A 24,559-nucleotide genomic window follows, 5' to 3' on the forward strand; every position below is an offset into this window, starting at 1 on the left:
GGGGTGATAGCCCAGTGTGGAGTGAGACAGCCCACAGTGTTCCCTCTTCTGCAAAGAAGGTCCAGGGAGTTATGGCCAGGTTTCCCTCCTTACTGTGATGCCAGGTGTGATCTGTCCCGGTTAGCTGAGGTTGTGCATGGTAGTCATAGTGCACTTTGGGAGAAGAGCTTTCTCTAGAAACAGTATCACTGCTTTGGAGTTATGCTTGCTTTCTTTGTATCTTTTCTGGATAGGCAATACTCGGTCCATAAATAACTAACTTGGCTGCTACATAGTTTGTGGGTTGTTTTTTTTTTTTTTTTTTCTCTAGAGCTTCTCAGGACTTGGCTCTTTGGCAGTTAGATGGTTTCTCTGGACCATTTTGATCAAAAAAAAAGATTAAAAAATGGGAAAGAATAAGTTTTTAAAACAATACCAACAACTGATGGGATTCAGAAGGGGAAATGGGAACGGAGAAGAGGGACAGGCCTAAGGGCTCTCAGAATCAGACCATTGTGCTAAGATAATCAGTATCATGTTTTATTTATTAAATGGAAACTGTTTCAAACTGTGCTGTCTTAAGACAGACTTAACTATTCTCAGACAGATGGGATTTAGCTTTGGCCACTTCATCTCCTGTAGGGAGTATTCTGAAACTTTATATGAAAAGTTGTCTAGTTTTGACAAATTTGATCTTAACATTCACTAGCTTCTTTGCTTTGAAGTCCTAGCTGTAACTCCCATACAATGTACTTTAAGGAAAATATGCAGGTTTTTGTCCTATCTAGCAAAGTGGGAACTGTGTAGTCTGTTACAGTTCAGAGTGCTTTCACCAGTCCTACTGTTTACGTGCACAAGAATGTGATTTGAGAGAGGTTTGTCTTACACACAGGTTCTAGGCACGTAGACCACTAGGCAGTCTTGCCCCAGAGATTGTTGATATTTGTCTGAAGTCTTTTAATTCTCCAAATTACATTTGCTTTCAGGAATGGGAAGTAGTGTACAGCACCACCCTACTTTCATAGTTCTTGTTTTTTGCACCCCAACACTGGCTGTCCTTGCCTGTGAAACTTCTTTTCCCCGTTTCTCAGGTCTAGCTTCTTAAATTTAAAGTTTTGGGGATGACCTTTGAACTGACATGAGAAATCATCAATGGCATTTGTCTGTAGTCCTAATGTGGAGATGATAGATCAATTGCAGTATGAGGATTAACTCTGTGAATATGCTCTTCCTGCCCTGCCCCCTGCCTTGGTTTATTCTGTGCTTTCTTCTGAGACTGGGGACATGTGTTAGCAACACAGTAATTCTACTTTGGTTACGTTAGACTGCCTAAAAACATATAAACACAGTTGACTTGGCTCTGCTGCTCAGAGACCAGTAATATAATAATTTTGACAGTCTCTGAAAAGTTTTTGCAAACATGCATCCAAGACACTTTTTTTTCCTTAGACACATTTTTTCTATACTCTCTGTGCATATGCTTCCTTTCCACTAAGTGCTTTTTCTCTTAATATGGACTTACCATTTAAGATGTAGTTTCTAATTTGTTTATACACATTGGACTTCATGTGTGATGTATATCCCACTGACTGTTGCCCAGTAACATTTTGGCTTTATGTAAGAGAACTTTTTCTTGCCCTAACTTGATGTAAGCAACAGTGTGGATTTTAAGATTTTCTATCGTGTATTATTTGGTGCCTTGACTATGAAGTTGTCTATGCAACAGGTAGCAATGATATTCATTACTGGGAAAATGAATAGATTGGATTTTTTTTTTTTTAATGGGGTTGTATTTCTCTCACGTTTTTTTGGAACTGTACTTAAGTAAAAGAAAGATGGAAATTCTGTTGGGTTTGTCTGTTTGTTGTTATTTTTAATCCAATTATATGTGATTTCTCTATAGATCTGTTTCTGATGAGCAGGGATTATCTGGCAATTTAATTTCAGTCAAGAAAGCTTTTTTTTTTTTAAGCCAGAGTAATTTGTTATTATCCAGGAAACTAGAATAAAAAGAGCTGTGGTTGGGACAGTATTAGAGTAAGTAAATGTAATTTGTGTTTCAGTTTTATGGGCTATATTATTTCAGTATGATCAACTGAGCTTTCATTTATCTTTTGAGTTCATTGACTTTTCCATGTCTTTTGGCTGAATCATAGCTGAAGAAATTCTGATGTTCTGTACTGTTACAAATTGAGGTTGTTATTTAATGGTACTTATTCTATGTCTAGTTTATTTCCAGTTAACGGGTTGTTTTTCAATATTTTTACTTTGCCTAGTTTAGCATATGATAGTGTCTTTTCTATACTCCATAATGCTTTTATGTTGCTCTTTAATCAGTATCATAGTGCGCTTTGAATCACTGATTATCTTATCTGGTTCAAACATGAATGGTCTAGGATTATTTTTTTAAGTATAATTTTATTTTTTTTATCTTTGGTAACTGCTAGGGTTGTGGTGAATGAGATACAGGTGGGTTTTATTTGCTGTCTTGTGCATGTAAGCAGGGTAACTGTGTTTGACGCTTTGTTCTAGATTTATCTCCCCATGGTAACTCGCTATCCTTACCTTCTGACTAGTCAGGTGCATTACATAGTTATTTGTATCCGGTGTCTTTTTTCCTCAAAGGATGTTTGAGGAAAATGATTTGTGTTGGAAATTCTACTATTTGTTTTCCAATTATTTTTTCATCCTAAATCTAAAACCCCAACATTTTTTCTTGCAAAATATTACTTTAAATCTTATTAAGTCTTGCATAAAAATGGGTTCAGGCTTTTATAGACTTACTACCTTTTTGTTCACTGTAAATGAATGCATAGTCTTGAGAATAAACAGGTTCTGTATTGATTTTTCTCTCTCATCATCATCATCAAGTCTGATAGAACTGAAATCTGACCTCTACAGAACTGCTGAAAATAGAGCAGTAAGCTTCCAGTAACTTGGATAAAGCTGTACTTAGGACTGTTAAGGGAACTGTGGTGTGGGGCCATGAAGGTAGTACTGGGCAATTGGGTTCGAGGCCAAAGAGGACACCTCTGTTCATGTTGACCTGTCTTGATAATTAGAAGGGCTGGAGTTGTTTCTGCTCAAACTGATTATGCTTGTTTGAGAATGTATTAACCCTGGGCAACTGGATGTTTCAGCCTTTCAGTCCATGTGAATGATATATTGAGCTATTCAGTGAAATATTGTAGGCTTTACAGTGCAGCTCTTGAGAAGAAGCCAGTCTTTGGTGTAGTGGTTTAGTTTCAGGATGCTGTCAAAATAGTCATTGCCAGCATAGCTGTAGCATACGGTCCTTGATTTTGAAAAATAAGGAGCAGATTGGCATATTCTGGCAAGGCATTTGTATTATAGCATAAAAATACAAGTTCATTGCCAACAGTCCTGTAATGTAAAAATGAAACACTTGGCACTAGGAGGGTGATCAGTAAAGTGGAATCAGTGGGCAGTTTGTGGTCTTATAGAATATTTGAGAAAAGAGCAAAGTCTCTTATTCTGGCTGTTTCAAAACTCATTGCCTGAATTTCTACAAATGTTTCATGCTTGAGTGCCTGTTGTGGGTCTGAGTACTTCTTGGGCTACCTCTGTATCTGAGGATTCCAGAAATCTGTTGTAGGAGTTGGTATCTTAGTGAAGATGACCTTTCCTGCAAGGAGGAAGAGGTTTGTCTGCCATTAACATAGTCCTCCAGAAGTTAATTTACAAGTCTACTTGCAAGGATTCCAGTGTGTATCTTTGCAGTGGCAATCTTGATTTGTTCCCCTTTAAATTCCATGAGATACCTTTTTGTATAGCGGCATTAGAAGTGCAAATGTGAAGGGTCCACTGATTTGCTATTAAAATTACTGTTTTCTGGTGCCTATCACTTAAATATGTTTTCCTTTTTTTTTCTGTTGTATTGGGATGGTATTGCAAGTGTGTGATTGAAAGAAATTAAAGGAATTGGATATGAAAGATCCTAACTGCTGTAAGCAGTGGTGTCAGACTTAGTAATACAAACGTGACATTGTCTCTTGTAGGATAATCATGGGTCAAACCGGAAAAAAATCTGAGAAGGGACCAATTTGTTGGAGAAAACGTGTAAAATCAGAATATATGAGACTGAGGCAACTCAAGAGGTTCCGACGTGCTGATGAAGTAAAGGTACTTTATCTTTTGGTTCTATTGCTTATAAAATTTTACAAGTATTGATTATTTTCTGAAGTATGTGTACTACAGTTCACACTTGCTATAACAATTTCATTGAATACTTTGTCATCCTACTGGGAACTTGTCTTAACTCTATGGTCTTATAAACATATATGATACATTTATATGTGACTTGGTCCAGAATGTCAAGTATCAGAAGAGGGTGTGGAGAGCTAATACAGAAACTTCATTAGCTGTATTCTCTTTCAAATTCAATTTAGAATTTGGTTCCATGCTAAATGTGTGACTCTCTAAATGTGAGAACATGGTATGAATTGAAGAAAGAGATAATGAACTGTATTGAACCTCACTGACATTTAAACTAAATTTGTATGTTTTGAGCACTTTTTTGTTGTTATATCTGGTTAAATGTTAGACTGCCCTAAGATGCTAGCAGATTAATTTAGAGCCTTTCATTTATTTATAATGTTGTGGTTAATTTTTAGAGTATGTTTAATTCTAATCGTCAGAAGATTCTGGAAAGAACTGAAATCTTAAATCAGGAATGGAAACAACGTAGGATACAGCCTGTTCACATCATGACTTCTGTGAGCTCATTGCGCGGGACCAGGGAGGTTGGTTAACATGTGTTGTGGTAATTCCACTCACAAGATTCTTAACACGTTTTCATTTTATTACTGGAAAGTTGGCTGTTCTTTATATTTTTTTTTCTGCATGATATGACTTGGCAGCCCAATGTGTTTCATATGAATGTCTTAAAGAATTTATTTGTTGTGTACTTTGATCGTATGACTTCTGCAAAGCAATAAATATGTAGCGGGCTACTTGGCTTTGAATGACACACAAAAGTGAAACTTCTTTATTTCTGATAATAATTGGATCATACCTTAGCATCCTTTAATAAAACTGTTCTGTCTCTGTGGTGCTGGGAGTTTACTCTTGCTCCAGTTGGAGTTAGGTTAATGAATCCTTGTGTTTCACAAGTGGATGCTAAATTTGTGAAAAACACTTTCATGAGTTGTGGCATAATTTGAGCACCTAAAATGGTTTCCACATAATTGGTAGGGTTGAAAGGGACCACTGGATGTCATCTAGTGCAGCTTTCCTGCTCAAGCAGGGGTGTTCTAGAGTGTGTTACTCAGAATTGCGTTCTGTGTCATGGTAACTTCAGTGATATAAGTCCATTCCAGCTCTCTATATTCATCCCAACTTAATTTACCTTATTTTTAAGTTGCTCTTTAGGCACTTTTTCACACTTAAGTTTGAAGATGTTTATCTGTAATAAGCTGAAAAGGGAACTCTTCGGTAGGGTGAGAATGAAAAGACTTTACTGTGAATAGGTTAAAAAAAGCAAACCAAAGTACTTTATCTGCAAATAAATTTGCAGAGTTTCTTTTCCTTAATTTTAGTGGAGAACTGGAGAGTGGGAGTGTGTCACCAAGGTGCATTTGTGTGCACACGTGTTCAAATGCAAGAAGGAGAGGACCTTTGTGTGTTATCTTGTAAATGTTCTTGAATATGCAATTACTCATGTACTTATGTACAGCTATTGTGTGGGATCAGAACTGATAATAATTGACACAGCTACACATCCAATTTTCACATTTTTTTTGTTAGTAGAAGATTGTTCCTCTTTTTTCTTTTCTTTCAAGCGTGGTGTTCACTCTTCTTTATGTTAATTTCCTGCCTGTATTGATAGAGCACACTAATTACTCCATTCAATCCAGTCTGTGTCTCATGAATCAGAACTCTAATGCTTGATTCGAGGTTGCCATAATTTATAGTGAGAGAAGCGAGATGAAAAAATGCTGGGGACTTTAAAAAATTACTTTAAAATCTTCTTTTCTCAATATGCTGAATTTCTTCAGAGTTTGATAAGACACTGGCTAGAAATAGAAAGGTTGTGTGAAAGTCTTCTTGTGTCTGGTGAAGAGTGCAGGGCATTGCTGGTGACAGTCAGCATCAAGTGGAGACCATAGCGTGCCCTTTGCAGAGCTACCAGACATCAACCTGAGTTCCCTACCAGAACAACAGAGCAGCGTAACTGAGGCTTAGTACCAAATACTGAGTCACTTTGACATAGCCCATTTGTCAGCCCAAGACTTCTAGTTCCAAAGATAAAAGTAATTAATTCTTTTACTTTTGTATTTTTTTCTTTAAAAATACATGAAAAATATGTTAGGTGGCTGCTAGCTAGAAAATTAAACATTAACCGGAAATGGGAATGAAGTGGTAGCATAGGATGGTGTCTAGAATATTAATATACACAGCAGAAATCTAATTTCATTGCTGCAGATTAAAAAGAAAAGAAATAAATCTGGCTTCTGTCATTCTGCTGGGTTACTGTCTCTGTATATTGTTTGTTACATTACTTTGTGTATTTCTTTAGAAATGTGAACCTCTGTTCATCTTTCCCTTCTGGAAAGGAGAAAGATCTTTTGTCTTCACTTTCTTTTTTCCTTTCAGGTAGCTATGATAGCTGTTCTAAACTTTGTTATACCTACCTCCAAATCTTCTCTGTTGTACTTCCCCTAGCTTTGTATGCTCCTGTCTGCTTTTGCTTGTAACCTTTTTCCCAGAGTTCTTCATACTGTGGTCCAAGTATTTGAGAAAAGTTGATTTGTTTGTTAACCGTTGATTATTAGATGCAAGAATACTTTAATAGTTGTCTGTATTTCTATGGATTGTTTATCCTTTGAAGGCTACATAAATCTCTGAATATCCAAAACAGAAGTCCTGTAGCTGAAAAATTCATTGATGTATCCAGAGTTACATATTAAGAATTAATTTTTGTTTTTCCTTTGCAAGCAGTGAGCATAATGAAAGGCTTGAGGATAGGATAAACAGAAAATAATTGAGAAACAAGGCAGGAATTAAAAAGATGTGGAGTTTTTATTTATATAAGGTGTCTTGCTGACATTAAAGTAATTTTTTTTTTATTTTTATAACATAAATAATACATGATTTCTGCAGTGTATTGATCTGAAGTCAGGGAGATTCACTTGCCCCTCAGATGGTCTGAGTGTATGCACTAACATCAGTGTAGCAGAAGCAACAGGTATTAAATCTGTTTTGAGATTCCAAATCTAATTTGTATTGTAGGTTGATTAGTCTGAGTACTAATATCACAGCCACTTAATAATAAGTGGAAAATGCTGTCATGATCTATTAGCGAATATATTGGCATATAAATAATTCTTGAGGTTCTTTTCTCTTGCTAAAACTTTTTTCCTATTATGCCTTTAAAAACTGATGTATTTTTCAAAGGTTGATATGGCTACTTTTGAGAAACTCTTTGAATTTTGAACATTGTAGAGTGTTCTGTGATTTATTTTTGTTTTTTTTTCCAATGTTGCTATGTAAGTATAACTTCAACTTCTTATTTCAGTGCTCTGTTACCAGTGACATTGATTTTCCAAAACAAGTCATCCCACTGAAGACTCTCAATGCTGTTGCTTCTGTGCCTATAATGTATTCTTGGTCTCCCCTTCAACAGAATTTTATGGTAAGTTTAAACAACTGTAGGGAAGAGAAAGGTATGTAGAAAAGGGAGGTGTTAATTTTAGAAGTATGCCAGCAAAATCTATTGCCAATTACCCTCCCTACTTTATTGGTATTGGTAGTAGGGCAGTAATAATCAGAAATAAGCTCCCCCAAATAAAATAAATAGAAAGGTAACTTTGCAAACTGAATCTCTGTCCTCAATGTACCTAAGTATCTCCAAAATCTTGCTGTAAAGTTTATTGAATTCAGGTGACCTATTGTCTTTTGTGGCCGTTAACAAATGTAGTTTTATTTGAAAGTATCTAATTAGTGTACTGAGAAATGTTTTCTGAGGGATATGAATGCTTTGATGTAAGGCAATGAACCAACATATCTGTAACAGAATATTCTTGTGGAATAAAGGGAACTAAATCCTGAAATAGACTCTCCACATAATGGTCATTTTCATATCTGAGTATGCCCTTTTTTTTCCAGATTAACTTCACTGCAGAAGCCACAGCAATAGATTTCTGATATAGATATTTGACTTTTTGAAAAGCTTAGCTTATTGCAAATCTTTGTCACATCATTTTGTATATAACTCCCTTTGCTGACTAGTTATTTTGATAATAATTATTATGAAATTATTTAAACAACAGGTTTTTTATCAGTATACATAAACAGTTTTTTCACATCTTTTTCTCCTTGCTTTCAATTCAACAGTGTTTGGATATATTGGATGGGTACAGAATCATGATCAGCAGGAAAGTTTATTTTTTTAACAATAGAAGGTTCTTCTGTAGTATTGGAAGATGTAGCTGAGTATCAAGGTCCGTAAATTCTATTGATGGGAATATTAATGCATTTAATCTGTCAAAAAAAAAAAAAAAGGGACGGTGGAGTTCAGATTAAATTTTCAGGCATTTTTCTCTGTTTGCTCTTTAGACAACTTTAATTTAGAGTCTTTTTGTAGCATATTTTCTTATCTCTGGCCAAACAATGAAAGGGCGGTTCCCATTGTGCTTTCCTATGTTACTGTAAGAGAGAACCCCCAAGAGGGGATGAATGAATTTACCAAGTGCAAGCCTCCCAAAGCCAGATAATTTAATGAGTTTCCATATTAGAAACTTTGTGGAACTGCTCTACTAACCTTAAGTTTAGGAGCTAGTGTTAATATTTTGAGCCAGCCACCAAGAATGCAAAAAATTGTTGAAAGTCATTTAGGGTTTTGTTTTTCTAGTTAATGGTAAATGTGCTAAAGCAGTGAAGCTGGTTAATTTCCTGTTGCAGGCAGAGTCCTGTAGATAGTGAAAAACAATGCAGAAATGGTCACTTGACAACACAATTTAAAATGTTTTGATTATCACTGTTGTTCCTAGGTAGAGGATGAAACTGTTTTACACAACATTCCATATATGGGAGATGAAGTGCTTGACCAGGATGGTACCTTTATTGAAGAACTGATCAAGAACTATGATGGGAAAGTGCATGGAGACAGAGGTGAGCCCAAACACTCAGGTATACTAATCATTTCTTCCTATATAAATTATTGTTGTACTGTTGCTTAAGGCTTGGCGTGTGATTGTTACAGTAGTATCTCTACAACTTCTACATTGTGTAAACATTGGGTATACCACGCTTCCTTATTTAAATGTATTGTTCTGCATTTTCTTTAGGCTGCAAAGTTTTAAGCAGTAGTGGAGAAATTAAGCACATTAACTTTTTTCTTATACCATACAGTGATTCTTGGTATTCAGTTTTGTGCTCAGAGCTTTGGAATATGGTATTGTGATGTGTGTATGTGTCCTGCCTAGCAGAAAGTTGCAGGATGATTATGCAAAACTCTGATAATGACATCTGCAAATGTGATTCAACAGAATAACCTCTTGTAGGTTTGTTGGGTTTTCTTCCCTTCCTTTTTTTAAGGAACTTGCTAGCTATTTAAAAACCCACTCTTTGTAAATCAGCTTACAGAGCAAAGTTGTATCCTTCTGTTGATACAGAAATATTACATATATTTATTCTGAGGTGTAGTTTACCTGTTCTCCTGTGTGGGAGCTGGACTACCTGCAGTGTAATCTGTCCCTCACTTTGCTAAAGTCTCAGTGAAGTGGCAACCTTTCACTTGCTCTGGGCTCCCTCAGAACTGGCTTATACAAGCCTCAACTTCACTTGGAGAGGTTTCTCTTGACTGCTGTGATTCCCCCTTCTCAGAGATATTACCCACACATTCCACCCCTTCCCTCAAACAGAGAATAGCTTCTTAAATTTAATCATATTCCTGTTAATGCTGATGTGTCTGAGAAAGAACCACATTTTTTGATTTTGTGTACCATTTATGAAGGTTAAGCCTGTGATTCAATAATAAATGCTACTCAACCCAACCAGTCTTGTTAATGTACTCAGTATACTTGGTGCCTTTGCATTTCATAAGAAACATAGAATGTTTTGTGGGCTTTGGCCTTTGGATATTTTTACACATTTACTGATTGCTGGTTTCCCTGTCAGAAAACTGGTTATGTCAAGATGATACCATTACTACTAAATGTCTTCTATTATTGATTTAATTTATTATTAAAGGAGTTTAGCTTTAAAGTTAATCCTGTTTGATCATCTTGATATACAAATTTATGATGGCAATTATTATTATTATGTGTTCTCCATAATATATAACATATATTAGAAGTAGAAAGACTTTTTTAGTCTCCCAATAACTTGTATTGTGTGGCTGTAATTAAATGTAAATACTTTGGGAATCTGTAATCCAGAGGCATTCCTATGGAAGAGTCAGAATTCTAAACTAGCTCTGTAATTGCACTTTTGGGAGACAATTTGTACTAACCTGTGTGTGTATATTAAGAGTTTGTTTAAAACATTCGAGTGGTATTTTCATTGTCTACATAGTAATAAAAGTTATTTTCTGTCAAGCAGTTTTGACATGCAAACCCAGTCCAGGTTCAAAAGGACAGTAATAAGCACTACAGTTCCCAGACAGCTCATTTTTTTTTTTTTAATACACTCTAACTGATTTTTCATTTGTGCAGAAATGCCTTATTATTTAATCTGTTCTGCCATCTGAATGTCACAGTAGAATAAAATCAAATAAATAGATACATGCAGCATTGTAACTGTCAGTTTTCTCTTGAATTTTTTGTATATAACTTTATTCTTTTTTTATCACTCAGCCAGTGGGGTCTATTGTGGGAAGTGGATGCTAAGGAACTATCAACCAAAAATCTCTCTGGAGACTCCTTAGCTGCCTAAGAATTAGTTTATAGACTGTTAGCATGCATTTCCAGACTGGCTTAAACCCAGCCATGTTGGAACTGGGATTCTGGCGTAAAATCTCCTAAATAATGCAGCTGGTAGTATTTTTTGTCTTACAAGGAAGAGAGATTTACATATGTATGTAACATAGGGAGTCGGGAAAAAAAAGTGTGAATTTTTCTTCATCCATTCCCTGTTGTTAGTCTAAGAAATGAATAGTGAGCTTTTTTAACTGGTCTTGGTTTATATAACACTGCTATTTAAGAGGGCAAAACTACAAAATTGCTTTTCATAAATGACAGCATTTGCCCTAGTTTAATTAAAGTGTAAGAAGGATTAAAAATACCTCATAAACACCTTGTGTTTATTTGTTTCTTCCCAATTTTGCTGGATTTCAGAATGTGGATTTATCAATGATGAAATATTTGTTGAGTTGGTCAATGCCCTTGGTCAATATAGTGATGATGAAGATGATGATGATGGAGATGACAATCCTGATGAAAGAGATGACAAGCAAAAAGATCGGGAAGGTAACAGGATGGGTATGTCTATCTGCAGACTTTAAAAATTAAACCCAAAATGTTTTGTTTAACCAATCAATAAATTTGTTCTTCCTATGTGATAGTTTTCAGGTCTAAAGTAGCATAATTTTCATCATTTCCTTTGTCATTTAGTTCAAGATTTTTGTTGAGAACACTGTGAGAGGCACTTTTGCCAATTTTTGCTCATTGGCATACTGAGGCAGTCAAATGCACCAAAAATCAGTCAGGTATCTGTCTAATAAATGTTTTGGTACTCATCAGAAAATGATGTATCATTATTCTAAAGCAGGCAGAATTCTGAATTTCCATCTCCATCTGCTGGTGAAATAATGGTTTCTCTGAATTTTACTAGTAGATTTTTCTCATCAGGAAAATCACTTAACACAGTTAAAATAGTAAATGATTTGGGAATAAAAGTCTTTACTTCTTTTTTACATTAGAATTTTGGCGAACACCCCCTTTCTCTGAACACTTTCTTGAGGTAGTAAAGGAGCAGAAATATTTTTTTGTTTTGTTTTCCAAATTATTTTCCTTCCTTGACAGAGAAAGAAACCCACCCACCTCGGAGATTTCCTTCTGACAAGATATTTGAAGCCATTTCCTCAATGTTTCCAGACAAGGGTACAGCAGAAGAATTGAAAGAGAAGTAAGAATGTATTTCTTAGAGTATATTGCTGTGTTGCTTTATGAAACAAAGATTACTCTATAAAATAAATCCTTCATTAATTGGTTGTTGATTAGGAATGCAGCTAGTTCTGTGGCATTTGTGTAATTTCTGCAAGTGACACTGAAAGGGATTTGGCTCTCTCCCCCAAGTCAAACAATACAGAAGTGTTTAATAGCTTTTCCTTTAAACTATTGAAAAGTGGGTGCTTTTATGTCTAATAATCTTTCATTTTTGAGGTGGTAAAATAAAAGCTTCTGCTAAAAAAAAAGAATCATGTTTTTGGAGTTAGAAATACCATGTATGAGGTTGTGATGGTCTTGAAAACAAATGCATTATTTCCTAGTCGATTTGTATTAATGAGTATGGAATTAATAATTTGTCATGCCACTAACAGGTTGGCCTTTTTAGCTGACACATATTAGGGTGTTTTTTAAGTTGTCATTGAGAATGCAGAGAGGTACTGGAATAAAAACCAGTGGTATTTAGAAAAACACAAACTTGTATTCAATAAATGACTTCTATTATTTTGCTTTGAAGATACAAAGAACTCACTGAGCAGCAGCTTCCTGGAGCTCTTCCTCCTGAGTGCACACCAAACATAGATGGACCAAATGCTAAATCAGTTCAGAGGGAGCAAAGCCTGCACTCCTTTCACACACTCTTCTGTAGACGCTGTTTTAAATATGATTGCTTCTTGCATCGTAAGTACAATTAAAGGGTTCTCATAAATGTCTTGGTTTTTTTTTTTGTTTTTTTTTTTTTTTGTAAGTCAGGAGACTTGAAAGTACCATAAGATCCAATGCAAAAGGAAGGAAAGAGAAGAAAAAATCAGAAATATCTCTAAAGTTTATAAAAACAGCTTGTACATGTTGACATTATTTTGCAGCGGAAACTATACCTCAGAAAAATGTGTGGGTAGTTTGTTATTCTTTTTGCATTTGGGACTTGGTATAGAATTCCTGACTTGGACCAATCTGCAACATCACTTCTCTTTTTATATAGTCTGCAAGAAAACAACGTTGTTTTCTTCTACTATTGTTTGTGTTACACTTTCTCAGTTTGTGCATGGAGAATGGGATGTATTTTTCCATAAAAAATCCTGGTTATTCATCAGACTTGCTTCATTTTCCACTAGGGAGAATGAACACTTATGAACAGTTTTCTCTTTTATTCTGCTATGTCACTTTCTAGCCACATTAGTTGTACTAGGTTATTTGAAGAATTGTTTCAGGGAGTTGAATTTCAGAAATTGTGATGTCCTTTCCCCTGAACTGCTTTCATGTTGCCCCATTGTTCTGGGCCAACAAGCTGACAAGAGCTTAGCAGTGATGTGGGCTTTCACTTGCAGAATGTGAAGAGATTCTGAAGTGCTACTTCAGACAATTGTTCTGGACAGCGAGTTGAATGTAAAGGGGAAACTAACAGCCAAATATGAAGTGGTTTTAACTTGTACCAGTATCCTGTGATGCCCTCTATACCAAATTAATTTTCGCTTTTGACTTAGCTGTTCATTTGCATGTTCCACTGTGAGTGTGCATGCATGTTCATTTGGGAATCCTTGTGCTTTGTCAGCAGCTCCTCATCCAGCACACATGCAATCTGCCTGTGTTTGTACTCCACACTGAAGGCTTTGCACAGTGCTGCTGATTTTTCATATCCCTTGATTGCCTTTCAGTTTGAGGAGGAATTGGAGTTGTTCTCAGATGGTGGGGAGGGGGGAAGCTTTTCATGTTCCTTGTTCCTTTAGTACTTGAAATTTTGGAGTTAGGTCTGTTAGTTTCACTTTCTCCTTATATTCTGTTGGCAGGTCTTGCTAGAAAATGCAAAATAAAAAATAAAAGGAAGCTGTTACTTCTGCATAATGTTCAAGCACAGTAAGTTTCTGGAGTAAGCTGTTGCCTTGACCAGCCAGCTTCAACACAATGTGTTCTGTGAAGCTGTAGGTTTTGTGGTGTCTTAGTTGCCTGGACACTCATTCCAAGAAGTGCTTTGTACAGCCCTAGTCTGTAGGACAGGGAAGTGAAGCTGTATGCTGATTGTTGGCAATCTGTTTGTCTTGCAGGGGTTTTAGGAGTTCTTGACACTCTCAATAGTCTAGCAGAGAGATTGGGTGCCGATTTTGATTAAGTCAACAAAAAAGCATTGTCTGGACATAGTGAGGACAGGCTTACTCTAATAGCACTTCTGAAGACTGGAGATATTTCTGCTGCAGTTATTTTAGGCATTTTTCTCAATGATTTTCTAAACTTTTAGTTTTTCGGTGGAGATGGTTGCTCCTCTAAAATGCACATATTTCACTACTCTGTTTCATTAATGTATGTAGATTTGTCTTTCATGGTCATTTTTGCAGACTGATAGAAGTGCAACTGAAAGATTTTGCTGGCTACCTGTTGGGTACCTGCTACTTTACCAGACCACAGTTTTGAGGCACAAATTCTGAGAGACTTTTTATAAAAGTGCTATGAAGGATTCACAGTCTTGGACCTTTTGTCATGTTCCTGGGTGCCAGGTTCAGTCCATGAGAATGTCCAGAGCTATGTCACTGCTTGAAGGACCTCAGTTCTCATACCAGCAGCATCCTTTAAGCCAAAAGCATTTTGCCTCCTTTCTGTGTGTTCATAATCTTGAGATAAAAGATGATGTATTTATACTAAAAGATGGCCTAAATTCTTGTTGCTGGTGACTTTTGATATGTCCCTTAAGCAAGCTGGTGTTCTTTCCAAAGTGGTGTATGTCCAAGGCTTTATTTAAACTGCCTCATACTTAAAAGTGCCCAAACTGTAAATCACCCCTTCAGGATTTCAGGGCCATGACAGAAAGAGGGATGCATAGCACTTCCACTGTGGAAGCATTCAGGACTTACCTCTGTGTCAGATGGAGGGTGAAATGGCTGGTTATGACAGTGCTCTTTGTGACAGCCTATGCAGCACATTCATTGTCATCGATGATAATGTATTTGGTATGTAATCTCTGCAAAGAGATCTCTTGACCTTCACTGTGTGGGCTCAACACTGGATCCTGAATGTAGTAAACTGATGCTTCAATTGCCACTCCCTGAAAACATACCCAAATTCCACTGCAACAATGACTGCTCGCTGCTTTGGATGCATTGCTTCCTTTTCTTTTTGTCTGTAAGGAAAGAGGATTGTTTTCTGTCTGCGTGTCTGTCTGCGTGTCTGTCTAGAGCACGGAATTTTTTTGTTAAAAACTGAGAGAGTCAGTTGTTTGGCCTCTTTGTTTTCTGTGAAATCTTAAGACTGTTGGTCAAAATTCACCCGGCTCATGGCTTGGAATAAGTAACTCATCAAAAAAAAAAGAAAAAGCTTTGGTTATTGGAAGTCTGCAGTAGCAATTTTCAGTGTCTCTGCAACAATTTAACAATTTAACTTCTATTACATTTCTACAGTTGCCTCTATATTCTGTTTCATGCACTTGTCAAGTGCTGTGGGATGATGACATTTTTGATGAATTACTTTGCTAATGTAGTGGGCTACAGTGATCACATTGGTGCTTTGAAAGGTGTAAATCTCTGGAGAAGGCATAGAGAACAAAAAAAAATACAGGAATTCTATTAGGTCTCGTTTTGCTTTTTGTATTTCCTTCCCTTAGATTCCATTTTTAATTAATTTTTGTTAAGATTAGTTAACAATTAGTTATTTTGTAGAGTTTCCAATCTTTGTTCTAGAACATTTGAATTAAATATAGGAAAAGTTATCATTAGATTTTCAACGTATCAAGTCCCCTTGACGACCTGGCGATCCCTTTATGTGCAGGTGATGACATAACTGAAAAAACTTGTGTACCGACTTCATTTGCTGACAGCAAGGAATTATGCCTAAATGTCTGGACTAACAAAGAATTTAGAAGAAGGAAAAATATCAGGTAGGGAGAATTTCCCAAATAGCTTGACTATGAAGCAAATGTACATTTCAGGCTAAACCGTTGCCTGTGTACTTTCACATTATTGAAAATGAGAGTTGAGCCCATTGGGGATGAGACAGATAATACATTTGAAGGCAGAAAACATGCTCAGGGACACTATTTTAGAATGATTTCTCTTAAGGAAATCATTAAAGAAATACAGACTTTAGATGTTTAGGAAATTTACAAAGTTTTCTGTGATTTTTTTTTTTTTGAAAAAAGATTACTACTGATATTTTAAAATTTCATAATACAGTTATACAAATAGTTTTATTTTTATCCTGGGTCATTTCTTTATAAAAAGCCTCCCCAAAAAATATCTTGCAATAGAGGTGGTAGGTTTTGACTGTAGTTGTCTTTACTGTACCATGTTGGGTGTTTTTTAAATACTTGAACACAAGATGATCCTAATTTTAAGTATCAGATGTAGCCTATTTTTGAGGTCTCATGAGTTTAAAAATAGCAAATGTTGGTTTGTTTCATTATATTACAAATTAATTTCTTCATTTTCTAAAGAAAAGGTTTTTTTTTTTAAACACTCATTTTAGAACCTTGCACAAATGAATTTGTGAGAGAAATAATTGCATCTGCAAGTGACATGTAAAAGAATAGTTTTGATTTCTGTACATTGCAGCAGCCTGGTATAGATCATGGCTTGCAAATTTTTAGTGTTGTTTTGCATTGCTGAAAATTATTTTCCTTGTGGAAAGAGAAGGTAAAACAGTTAAGTGGAAAAAAGCCTTGAAGGAAATGGTATACTGTGCAAATTTAAAGATGCAATGTTGAAAAACATGGGAATTTCCCCCTCCTCGCCCCCCGCAACACTTTTGGGTAAAGGACTTCCATCATTTCATTGTTTCTTAAAAGATGGAAAAAGGTGAAATAACTTGGCATTAAATAGCATTGTTTCCTTTTTATTGGAACAAAATGCAACATATTTTACTTACAGAATATATGAGCACTTGAAGGATATCTGAAACATGCAAAGTGGCGTAGCAATGAAAGCTTTTAACTGGAATCTGAGGGAAGAAAGAGCACTAATGGCAACAATATACATAAATTGCATTCCTATACTTATAAATAATTTTTATATATCTATATGCCCTTATATAGCAAATGAAAGCTTTTTTATGTTTCCAGATCTTTAAAAATACAGCATATTTGTCTGTAGAAAGGGATGTAATATTTACTTATTATTGCTTATACTTTGTTAATACCATTTTAAGAAAGCTTTGGAAGAGTACATTGATCTCCTGGGGGGTTCCCATGTGCTGCTATCATTAATACAGGCACAGTATTGTAGACTTTATTATTTCATTTTTCAACTCACCCTCCTTTATGAGAGGGAAACATGAAGTGTTTCCAAGGTTCCAAGATGGAACCCTCCCAAAACAGGTGCCAAAACAGGTGTTTGCAGAGCTATGCTGCAAGCCAGACCACTGAAATGAAGTTTCTTTTTAAAAGCCTTGCCTGGGAAGATATGAGCTCTGCCCACATGCTTTAACTGGGAAGGAAGTGCATTTAAAAAGTTGGGTCTTTAAAGCACAGAGACATTGAGAGAAGTCTTGAGCATGATCTGGAAATAAAATTAATAGGAAATGGCTTAATGAAGGAGATGTGTGAAGTGTTGGTGTGGAACAGCCCTTTTCGATTATTATGGGTAGGAGGGGAGGGATTTCTTCTTTAATTTTGAACATATTGACAATTTTCTATTCACTGAATTCTTATAAACATCACTGTAAGTTACAGTTACCCAACTGCAGCTGCAGTGAAACTGCAGCATAAGTGCTTCTGCATAGTTTGGAAATTGCACATTTTAAGTTGAGCATATTTCCTGGGCCTTCATGGAGCATTAGCAAACAGACAGGTAGCACTGGATACTCTCTTCTTTTTAAAATTTCAGTCCATTCTTCATTTTTGTTCCTTGCAGTTCTGTATGCCACTGTTTACAGATTTAGAGGGGAAAAAGTATTTATTGATATCTCTCAAAAACCAAAGTATTTTTTCCTTGAGCACAGATGAGTTGTTTTTAAAAAGACAATTGCAGAAAGCTAATGATAGTATCTCAAAAAGCTCATACATTCATGCTCCCACATTATATTAGGAATTTTGGTGAGAGTCTAGTGGCAGGTTTTCCAGGCTTCAGAAAAGCTCTGTGAGGGATACAGTCTCTGTAAGACTTCCAGAAAACTGTGAAAAGTCAGTTTCCCTGAAAACACCCTGCTAGGATACAGGAATTGCCCAGGAGGAGAGCTGGCTCTGGGAAAGAGAGTGGATAGGAAACTCGGCTCTCCTGTTATCAAGGAGCTCGTGTTGCATGTGTAACATACCCAGTTCTGCTCCTTTCTGAGTCACTGCTCTGCAGCTTTCACAGAGCTGTACAGAGTCCCTCAGATACAGGACCAGAACTTCTCCAAGGTGCAGACTTGGCTCACTTATCCAGAGTGACTGTGCAATGCTAACTTGTTTTTACCCTGCAGCTGGGAACTGAATTCTTAGATCCTGTCAGCTTAGCTGGAGTGCTGATAAACTAATAGAGCAAAAATGCTTATGTGTCCTTCTCACCAATGAAAATGTAAAGTGGGTCCTATTACCTTTCCAAAGTGTGCATGGGGTTGGATTTTTTGGCAGGATAGAAATTTAACAACTGAACCTTACACATTGAAAAGGTGATCATTAATAGGAGAGGCCCTGAGTAATTCTGTTTAACATGACAACAAAGTAAAGTCTGTTCTTTTGTTGGAAATGGAGATGTACGAAATCTTCCTTGATACATAAAACAAATGTAGTGATTTTCTTTGTTGGTGTAAATGGGCATAATGGCTTTCAAGTGGAAGAGGATAGGTTTACGTTTGATATAAGGAACATTATGTTTGATGTCTTCACTATGAGGGAAGTGAGACATTGGAACTGGTTGCCCAGAGAAGCTGTGGTTGCCTCATTCCTGACAATGTTCAAGGCCAGGCTAGATGGGGTTTAATCAGCCTGGTCTAGTGGAAGATGTCCCTGCCCATGGCAGAGAGGAGTTGATTTTTAAGTCCCTTCCAATTCAAACCATTCCATGATATGTGAAACTTACCTATGTGCTTTCTCTTTATTTAAGTGGTAAGTCATATGTCACTACATGGGGTTTATTTTATTATTTATTTATTTATTCATTTCATTTGTTAGTATTTTATTCTGTTTTAGTAAAGTTTTGGTAACCTTGTGTTTTGGGTACAGTTTGAGGTTACATATTCAATGTATTTTTATATGAAAACTTAAAAATGTGATGTTTTGATTCAACAGCATTCCATGCAACTCCCAATACTTATAAGCGAAAGAATACAGAAACAGCATTAGATAATAAGCCTTGTGGACCTCACTGTTATCAACATTTGGTAAGATAATTTTATATGTCACAATTCACTGAGTGCTGGCTGCAGTATAGCAGGATACTTAACTAAGGGCAGCTGGATCTAGGATAGTACATCTGCTTGTGGGTCATTTGAAGTCAAGTATTTTACCATCAGCTGCTGTGAGAAAAAATGTTTAACTTTCAATCATCTTAAGTAGGAATATTGTGGATGTAGCCTGAGATATTTGTAGGGAAGAAATACTACTATCACCTAATAATGGTGTTGCTGCTATTCTGTCCAATCTAGTCAAGGAACTGCAGACTTTGCTCTCTTGTAAATTATATCACAACTAAAAATTATAAAGGTTTTTTAGTTTGCCAAGGGTTGCTTCCATCTGGGACTTGTGCTCTTAAGAAGCAATAGGGTGGAAATTAATAAGGTGAAATCTTGAGTGCTATAATTTCAAATCTCTCTCATAATTCTCCTATATTTTTTAGTATGAGAAACTATGCAATTTTCCCATCTGAAAACTTGCTACACTATATCATACCCCTTTCCACTAGAAAACAAGTTACCAATGCTTGCATTTTAAAAAATGCAGAACACATATTGTATAAGTGCCGTATGCAAGAAAAGTTCTTGTATTTTTATGGGTGTTCTCTGTGGGAAATTCTAATTTTTTTCTATCATCAGGGGAAATAGAAATTTACTACTGAATTATTTTTCACTTGGCAGCCAAAGTAGAAGGTGAACCGAAGTACTGACATGAATACTTTGTAAGTGTAGATTTTTTTCATGGTAGCATCAAAAGTACTTGTGTTCACGTTTGGAGTGCCTTTAATTGGAACTTTGGTGCACACAATAATTTTGAACAACAGTGGGAAGTTACTCAGGAGGCAAGCAGAAGGTGTTCTCCCACAAGTGGAACCACGTCTGGACTGGCGTGCTGTAAATGGTGATGTTTTGTGTTCAGGAAGGCGCGAAGGAGTTCGCGGCCGCCCTGACGGCGGAGCGCATCAAGACCCCGCCCAAGCGCCCCGGTGGCCGCCGGAGGGGCCGGCTCCCCAACAACACCAGCAGGCCCAGCACGCCCACCATCAACGTTCTGGAGTCCAAGGACACGGACAGCGATCGAGAGGCCGGCACGGAAACCGGCGGGGAAAACAACGATAAGGAGGAAGAAGAAAAGAAAGACGAAACATCCAGTTCCTCTGGTAAGGCTGGTCGGTGCTGCTTATTCCATGAGCTTGAGAGGATGGAACAAAACCAAAACCACAAAAAAACCAACGCAACAAAACCAACAGAAAGCCAAAACATGTTGAGGCGTACAATCCTTGAAAATGTGTGTTTAGAATGCATAGAACTGAGTGAAGAGACAGAATAATAGTATGAATTTAATCAAACTGTAAGAGAATGTCTGTATTGTCTCAGTTTATGTGTAGGTCATTAATTTAAGTAGCTACTGTTAGCTTCTGTAAGAGGCATGTGAAAAGTGCTTGTTTTTTCTGGCACTTAGGAAACTGCAACAAAAAACCTGGGTTTTTTTTTAACTGCAGTTAATGATTTGAAATTGTGAAGGGTAATGTAAATTTTAATATGTAGTCTTACTCTCAAATATTTATTATAGAAGCAAATTCTAGGTGTCAAACACCAATAAAAATGAAGCCAAATATTGAGCCTCCAGAGAACGTGGAATGGAGTGGTGCAGAAGCTTCAATGTTTAGAGTTCTTATTGGCACCTACTATGACAACTTTTGTGCAATTGCCAGACTGATTGGGACCAAAACGTGCAGACAGGTAAGAAGGGAAGCTACTTGCTAAGAGTCATAGTGATTTACTTTTAAAGCTAAAGTATACAAATACCAGTATTGATTACTAAAAGGGAAAAGTAATTAATTTTCTTGGTTTTCCCAAGAATGCTATGGTCCAGAATTCATACCACAAATACATAAAAGTTAGTTTTAAAATTGTTTTTAAGTTAAATTTACAGGAGGTTTAAATTAGAGTATCACTTCTTAAATGACAAAAATAATCAACTTTAAATATATTGAAAAGAGACTATGACTGGATATAATCTGTAAGTTGTTGGTTGGAGGAAATCATACTAACTTAGAATATGAGCAACTTTGTACTAGTGAGAGATTTATCGTGGATGTGTTATGGTATCTCTTGTTAGGTGTATGAGTTTAGAGTAAAGGAATCTAGTATTATTGCACCAGTCCCTGCTGAAGATGTTGATACTCCTCCCAGAAAGAAGAAAAGGAAACACAGGTAAATCTGTTACTAAATACCCTTAGCATAACAATAAATTGGAGATACAGGGGATCAGAACAGAAAATGTTTTGGAGGAAAAGTTGTGCAGTTCTTCTTTTGCTTCCAAAACCAAAAGTTGCAGCAATTAAAAAAAAAAAAGTTGTATTAGTTTTAGACAAAATCTTACTGCATTGGCAACTATAGCCTTCCTCTTTTCTTTCCCTTTGCTTTCTTTTTAAGCTCTTTAACAGCCAGGTTCCTGTAGGTGTATTGATGCAAGTAATCAAAACTCTGTTTAGATTAGAAATCACCTATGCGTCTTGTTGCAACATTCAAGATAGTGTGGTATAATTATTTTTTACAGCAATAAACATTAAATTCAGAAGTGTTTCAATAGGATTGAATAATGATTATATGGTATTTTAAAATTAAAGCTTATGTTTTTTTAATGATAAGGTGTATTCTAGCAAGCTTCAGATAGCAAGCAAGTAGGATTGCCTTTTTTTGTAGGAGAAACTATCCCTTTGTAGCACCCCAGTTGCATTAGCACCTAGAACACCAACTTAAGAACCAGGTTAACGAGTTGTTATTTGAAGTGAAGCTGCAGTGAAGAACAGAATTATGCTTTTCTGGAGCCACAACGATTATTTGACACAATTTCTGTTGAAATTGCAAAGCTTGGTGGCTACTGTCTGTCAGTGAAATGCATTTTTCTTTGAGACTTCTGAGGTTTGGAGAATGCAGCTCTACACTGATTATTTTTATTCTGAGAGATAAGAACATAGGAGATTAAAAGCTGACTGAAAATTAGCAAAACCGTTTCTTTAGCAAGCAATAAGTACACTTTTCCCCATATAAATTCCTATTTCTCCCTTTAGCTTCCCTTATTTTCCCTCAAGTTTATCCTTCCAGTTCTCCTCCCATCAATTCTTCTTGCTTCTGTCTTAGCTTGTCTATTTATTATTTCCAGGCCTAGTGAAATTCCTGAACTGGTTCAAAGATCCTGTTGACTTGGAGTAGAGTATTTTTGCTTTGTAGCAAAATGTAGAGGCAGGCAACGTGAGCTGGGAAAAGATTGAGCATCTGGAAAAGATTTTGTTCTCAGCAAAAGCTATTGATTTTAATGCTCTTGGCACAGTTTTCAAGTGTTTGGGCATTTGGTGGGCTTGGCTGTTTAAATTTAGATTATTAGCCACGGTGCAAGTTTGGAATATGTAGCTGAGAATTAGCTTGCTGTCAGATTCACACAAATTGCTGTAAAAATGGTGCCACTACATCTATTTAAAAGAGCAGCTAAAAGGCTCAAACGTATTTTTGCTGCTGAAATGGATTGTACGATTACCAGACTGACATTGTTTTGGAGGACTCCTCAGACTTTTTTTCATTTAGGAGGTTTGTTTTTTTTTTCCCCCAAGTAAATGAAAGCACACTCCATTGCATGGGGTTTCTTGACTTCATTTGTTTTTTTATTAGCTGCCAATATAAAAACTTTTTTGGTAGTGATTTAGTTTTGAAATGCCCTTTACTTCTTTAAACTCTCATTGAAGGAAGGAGATAATTTTACAAATATAATGTCCCAGAATATGTGTCAATCAAGCTGTTTCCATTCTTCTGTGGCAGTAGCCTTTTTAAAAAGGAAAGCAGTTTAGCCTGCCTATATCCTGCTGTAATCTGAGCACTCTGAAGATCTCCCACAGCCAGCAATCTGGAAATCTTCCTCTGTTTCTTACCTTTCTTTTAGTTGAGTTTACTCACTCTTAGAGTAAATCCAGTCTTGGAGCTAGGAAGGCCCTTCCTTTCCTTTTGCCCTTTTCTATTGCAGGACTCTTACCTGTCTGCATGTTTTCCATGTGTGTGTGTGTGGCTTTGAGCTAAAGCAGCATCACCAGAGAGAAAAGCTGCAGCAAAAGGCTGCTTTTGCTGGCTTCTTGTGATTTGAGAGCAGATAAAGTCTTTTCTTGCAAGACTTTGCCTATTTCCCATATCATCTTGGTGCCCTATGGGTGTACTGAGCTGGCAAGACTGCACCCCTCTTGGATAATGAAATGTCTTGTCTCCCTCCTTCCTGTGTCATTTTTGTTAAGATAGCTGTAATAAAGCTGACCAGTGGAAGAAGACAGCTTCTAATATAGTTGCTTTTTGGAGAACCAGTGTCAGAGCCTGGCCTGTGTATCAGATTAACCTGTTATTTTGAGAAAACTCTGCCTTGATGAGAAGTGAGTACTTTGCATAGAAGCCAGTAAAAAATCTTAATGAAGAAAGAATTCTGAAAAGCAGGAGTGTATGCTGGAGAGAGAGTGTACTTCAGTACTGTACATTCTTTCATGTGTTTTTTTTCTTCCATTGCTAGGAGCTGAGTTGAATTTGCTTTAACTAATTAGCACTCCTTCCTCTATTTTGGTACTGGTTTTAAGGCCATCTAAAGCTGCTTCTTTATTTTGATTTTCTTCTTCTCCCTCATCCCCTATTCAGAGGCCACTTAGTAATTTTATTTGAAAATATATTATTTTTCCCCCTCCCTTTCTTATTTTCCTCCTGTACCTACCTTCTGCTGGACTGCTGTTCACTGCATGTGTTTGAATAGCTTATGTAGTTCTGCCAAGAGTTCAGGATGCCTTTTTGTATGGATTTAAAGTCTCACTGTTATCAGGCAAAAGGTGCAGCTGAGGCATTTGCACAGATGAGATGTGCTACCTGGTTGGAAGGCTGAGTCTTGGAGTGGTGGGGAGGCTGTGGATAAGATGATCTGGGAGACTGAAGTCTTTGAGTGATGCCAGAAAATCAAACACTGCAAAGACTCAACTACATATCTGACATAATTTACATGTATTTTGAATTTTTAGTGCTCTTTCTGATAGCAGAGTATCCTTGTGCAAAACAAGAAATGCTGGAGCAGTTTCTTCCAAAGAGTGTTTTTAGTGCCAGGTTGGCTGACACTGCTGCTGCCTAAAATCACTGGC

General features: G+C 36.5%; 1 protein-coding gene across 20 annotated transcripts in view; it reads left to right on the forward strand.

Annotated features, from left to right (window-relative positions):
- Positions 1 to 24,559, forward strand: part of EZH2 (enhancer of zeste 2 polycomb repressive complex 2 subunit) — a 51,081-nt gene that overhangs the window by 18,246 nt on the left and 8,276 nt on the right. For 7 of the 20 annotated variants that reach the window (XR_014953309.1, XM_085573419.1, XM_085573417.1 and 4 more), the window contains 11 exons: positions 3,999 to 4,122; positions 4,614 to 4,742; positions 7,517 to 7,633; positions 8,991 to 9,129; positions 11,277 to 11,420; positions 11,964 to 12,066; positions 12,625 to 12,788; positions 19,297 to 19,388; positions 20,320 to 20,560; positions 20,974 to 21,143; positions 21,523 to 21,617. Coding sequence is in view for 19 of the 20 variants with exons in the window: in XM_085573419.1 (XP_085429545.1) it covers positions 4,006 to 4,122; positions 4,614 to 4,742; positions 7,517 to 7,633; positions 8,991 to 9,129; positions 11,277 to 11,420; positions 11,964 to 12,066; positions 12,625 to 12,788; positions 19,297 to 19,388; positions 20,320 to 20,560; positions 20,974 to 21,143; positions 21,523 to 21,617 (1,511 nt within the window). In the remaining variant the exon portion in view is untranslated. The remainder of the gene's footprint in view (positions 1 to 3,998; positions 4,123 to 4,613; positions 4,743 to 7,516; positions 7,634 to 8,990; positions 9,130 to 11,276; positions 11,421 to 11,963; positions 12,067 to 12,624; positions 12,789 to 19,296; positions 19,389 to 20,319; positions 20,561 to 20,973; positions 21,144 to 21,522; positions 21,618 to 24,559) is intronic. The other 13 variants (XM_085573424.1, XM_085573423.1, XM_021546265.3 and 10 more) reach the window with 7 other exon arrangements.

The sequence above is a fragment of the Lonchura striata genome, chromosome 2 (assembly GCF_050655825.1).
Source record: "Lonchura striata isolate lonStrDom1 chromosome 2, ASM5065582v1, whole genome shotgun sequence".
Classification (NCBI taxonomy): Eukaryota; Metazoa; Chordata; class Aves; order Passeriformes; family Estrildidae; genus Lonchura; species Lonchura striata.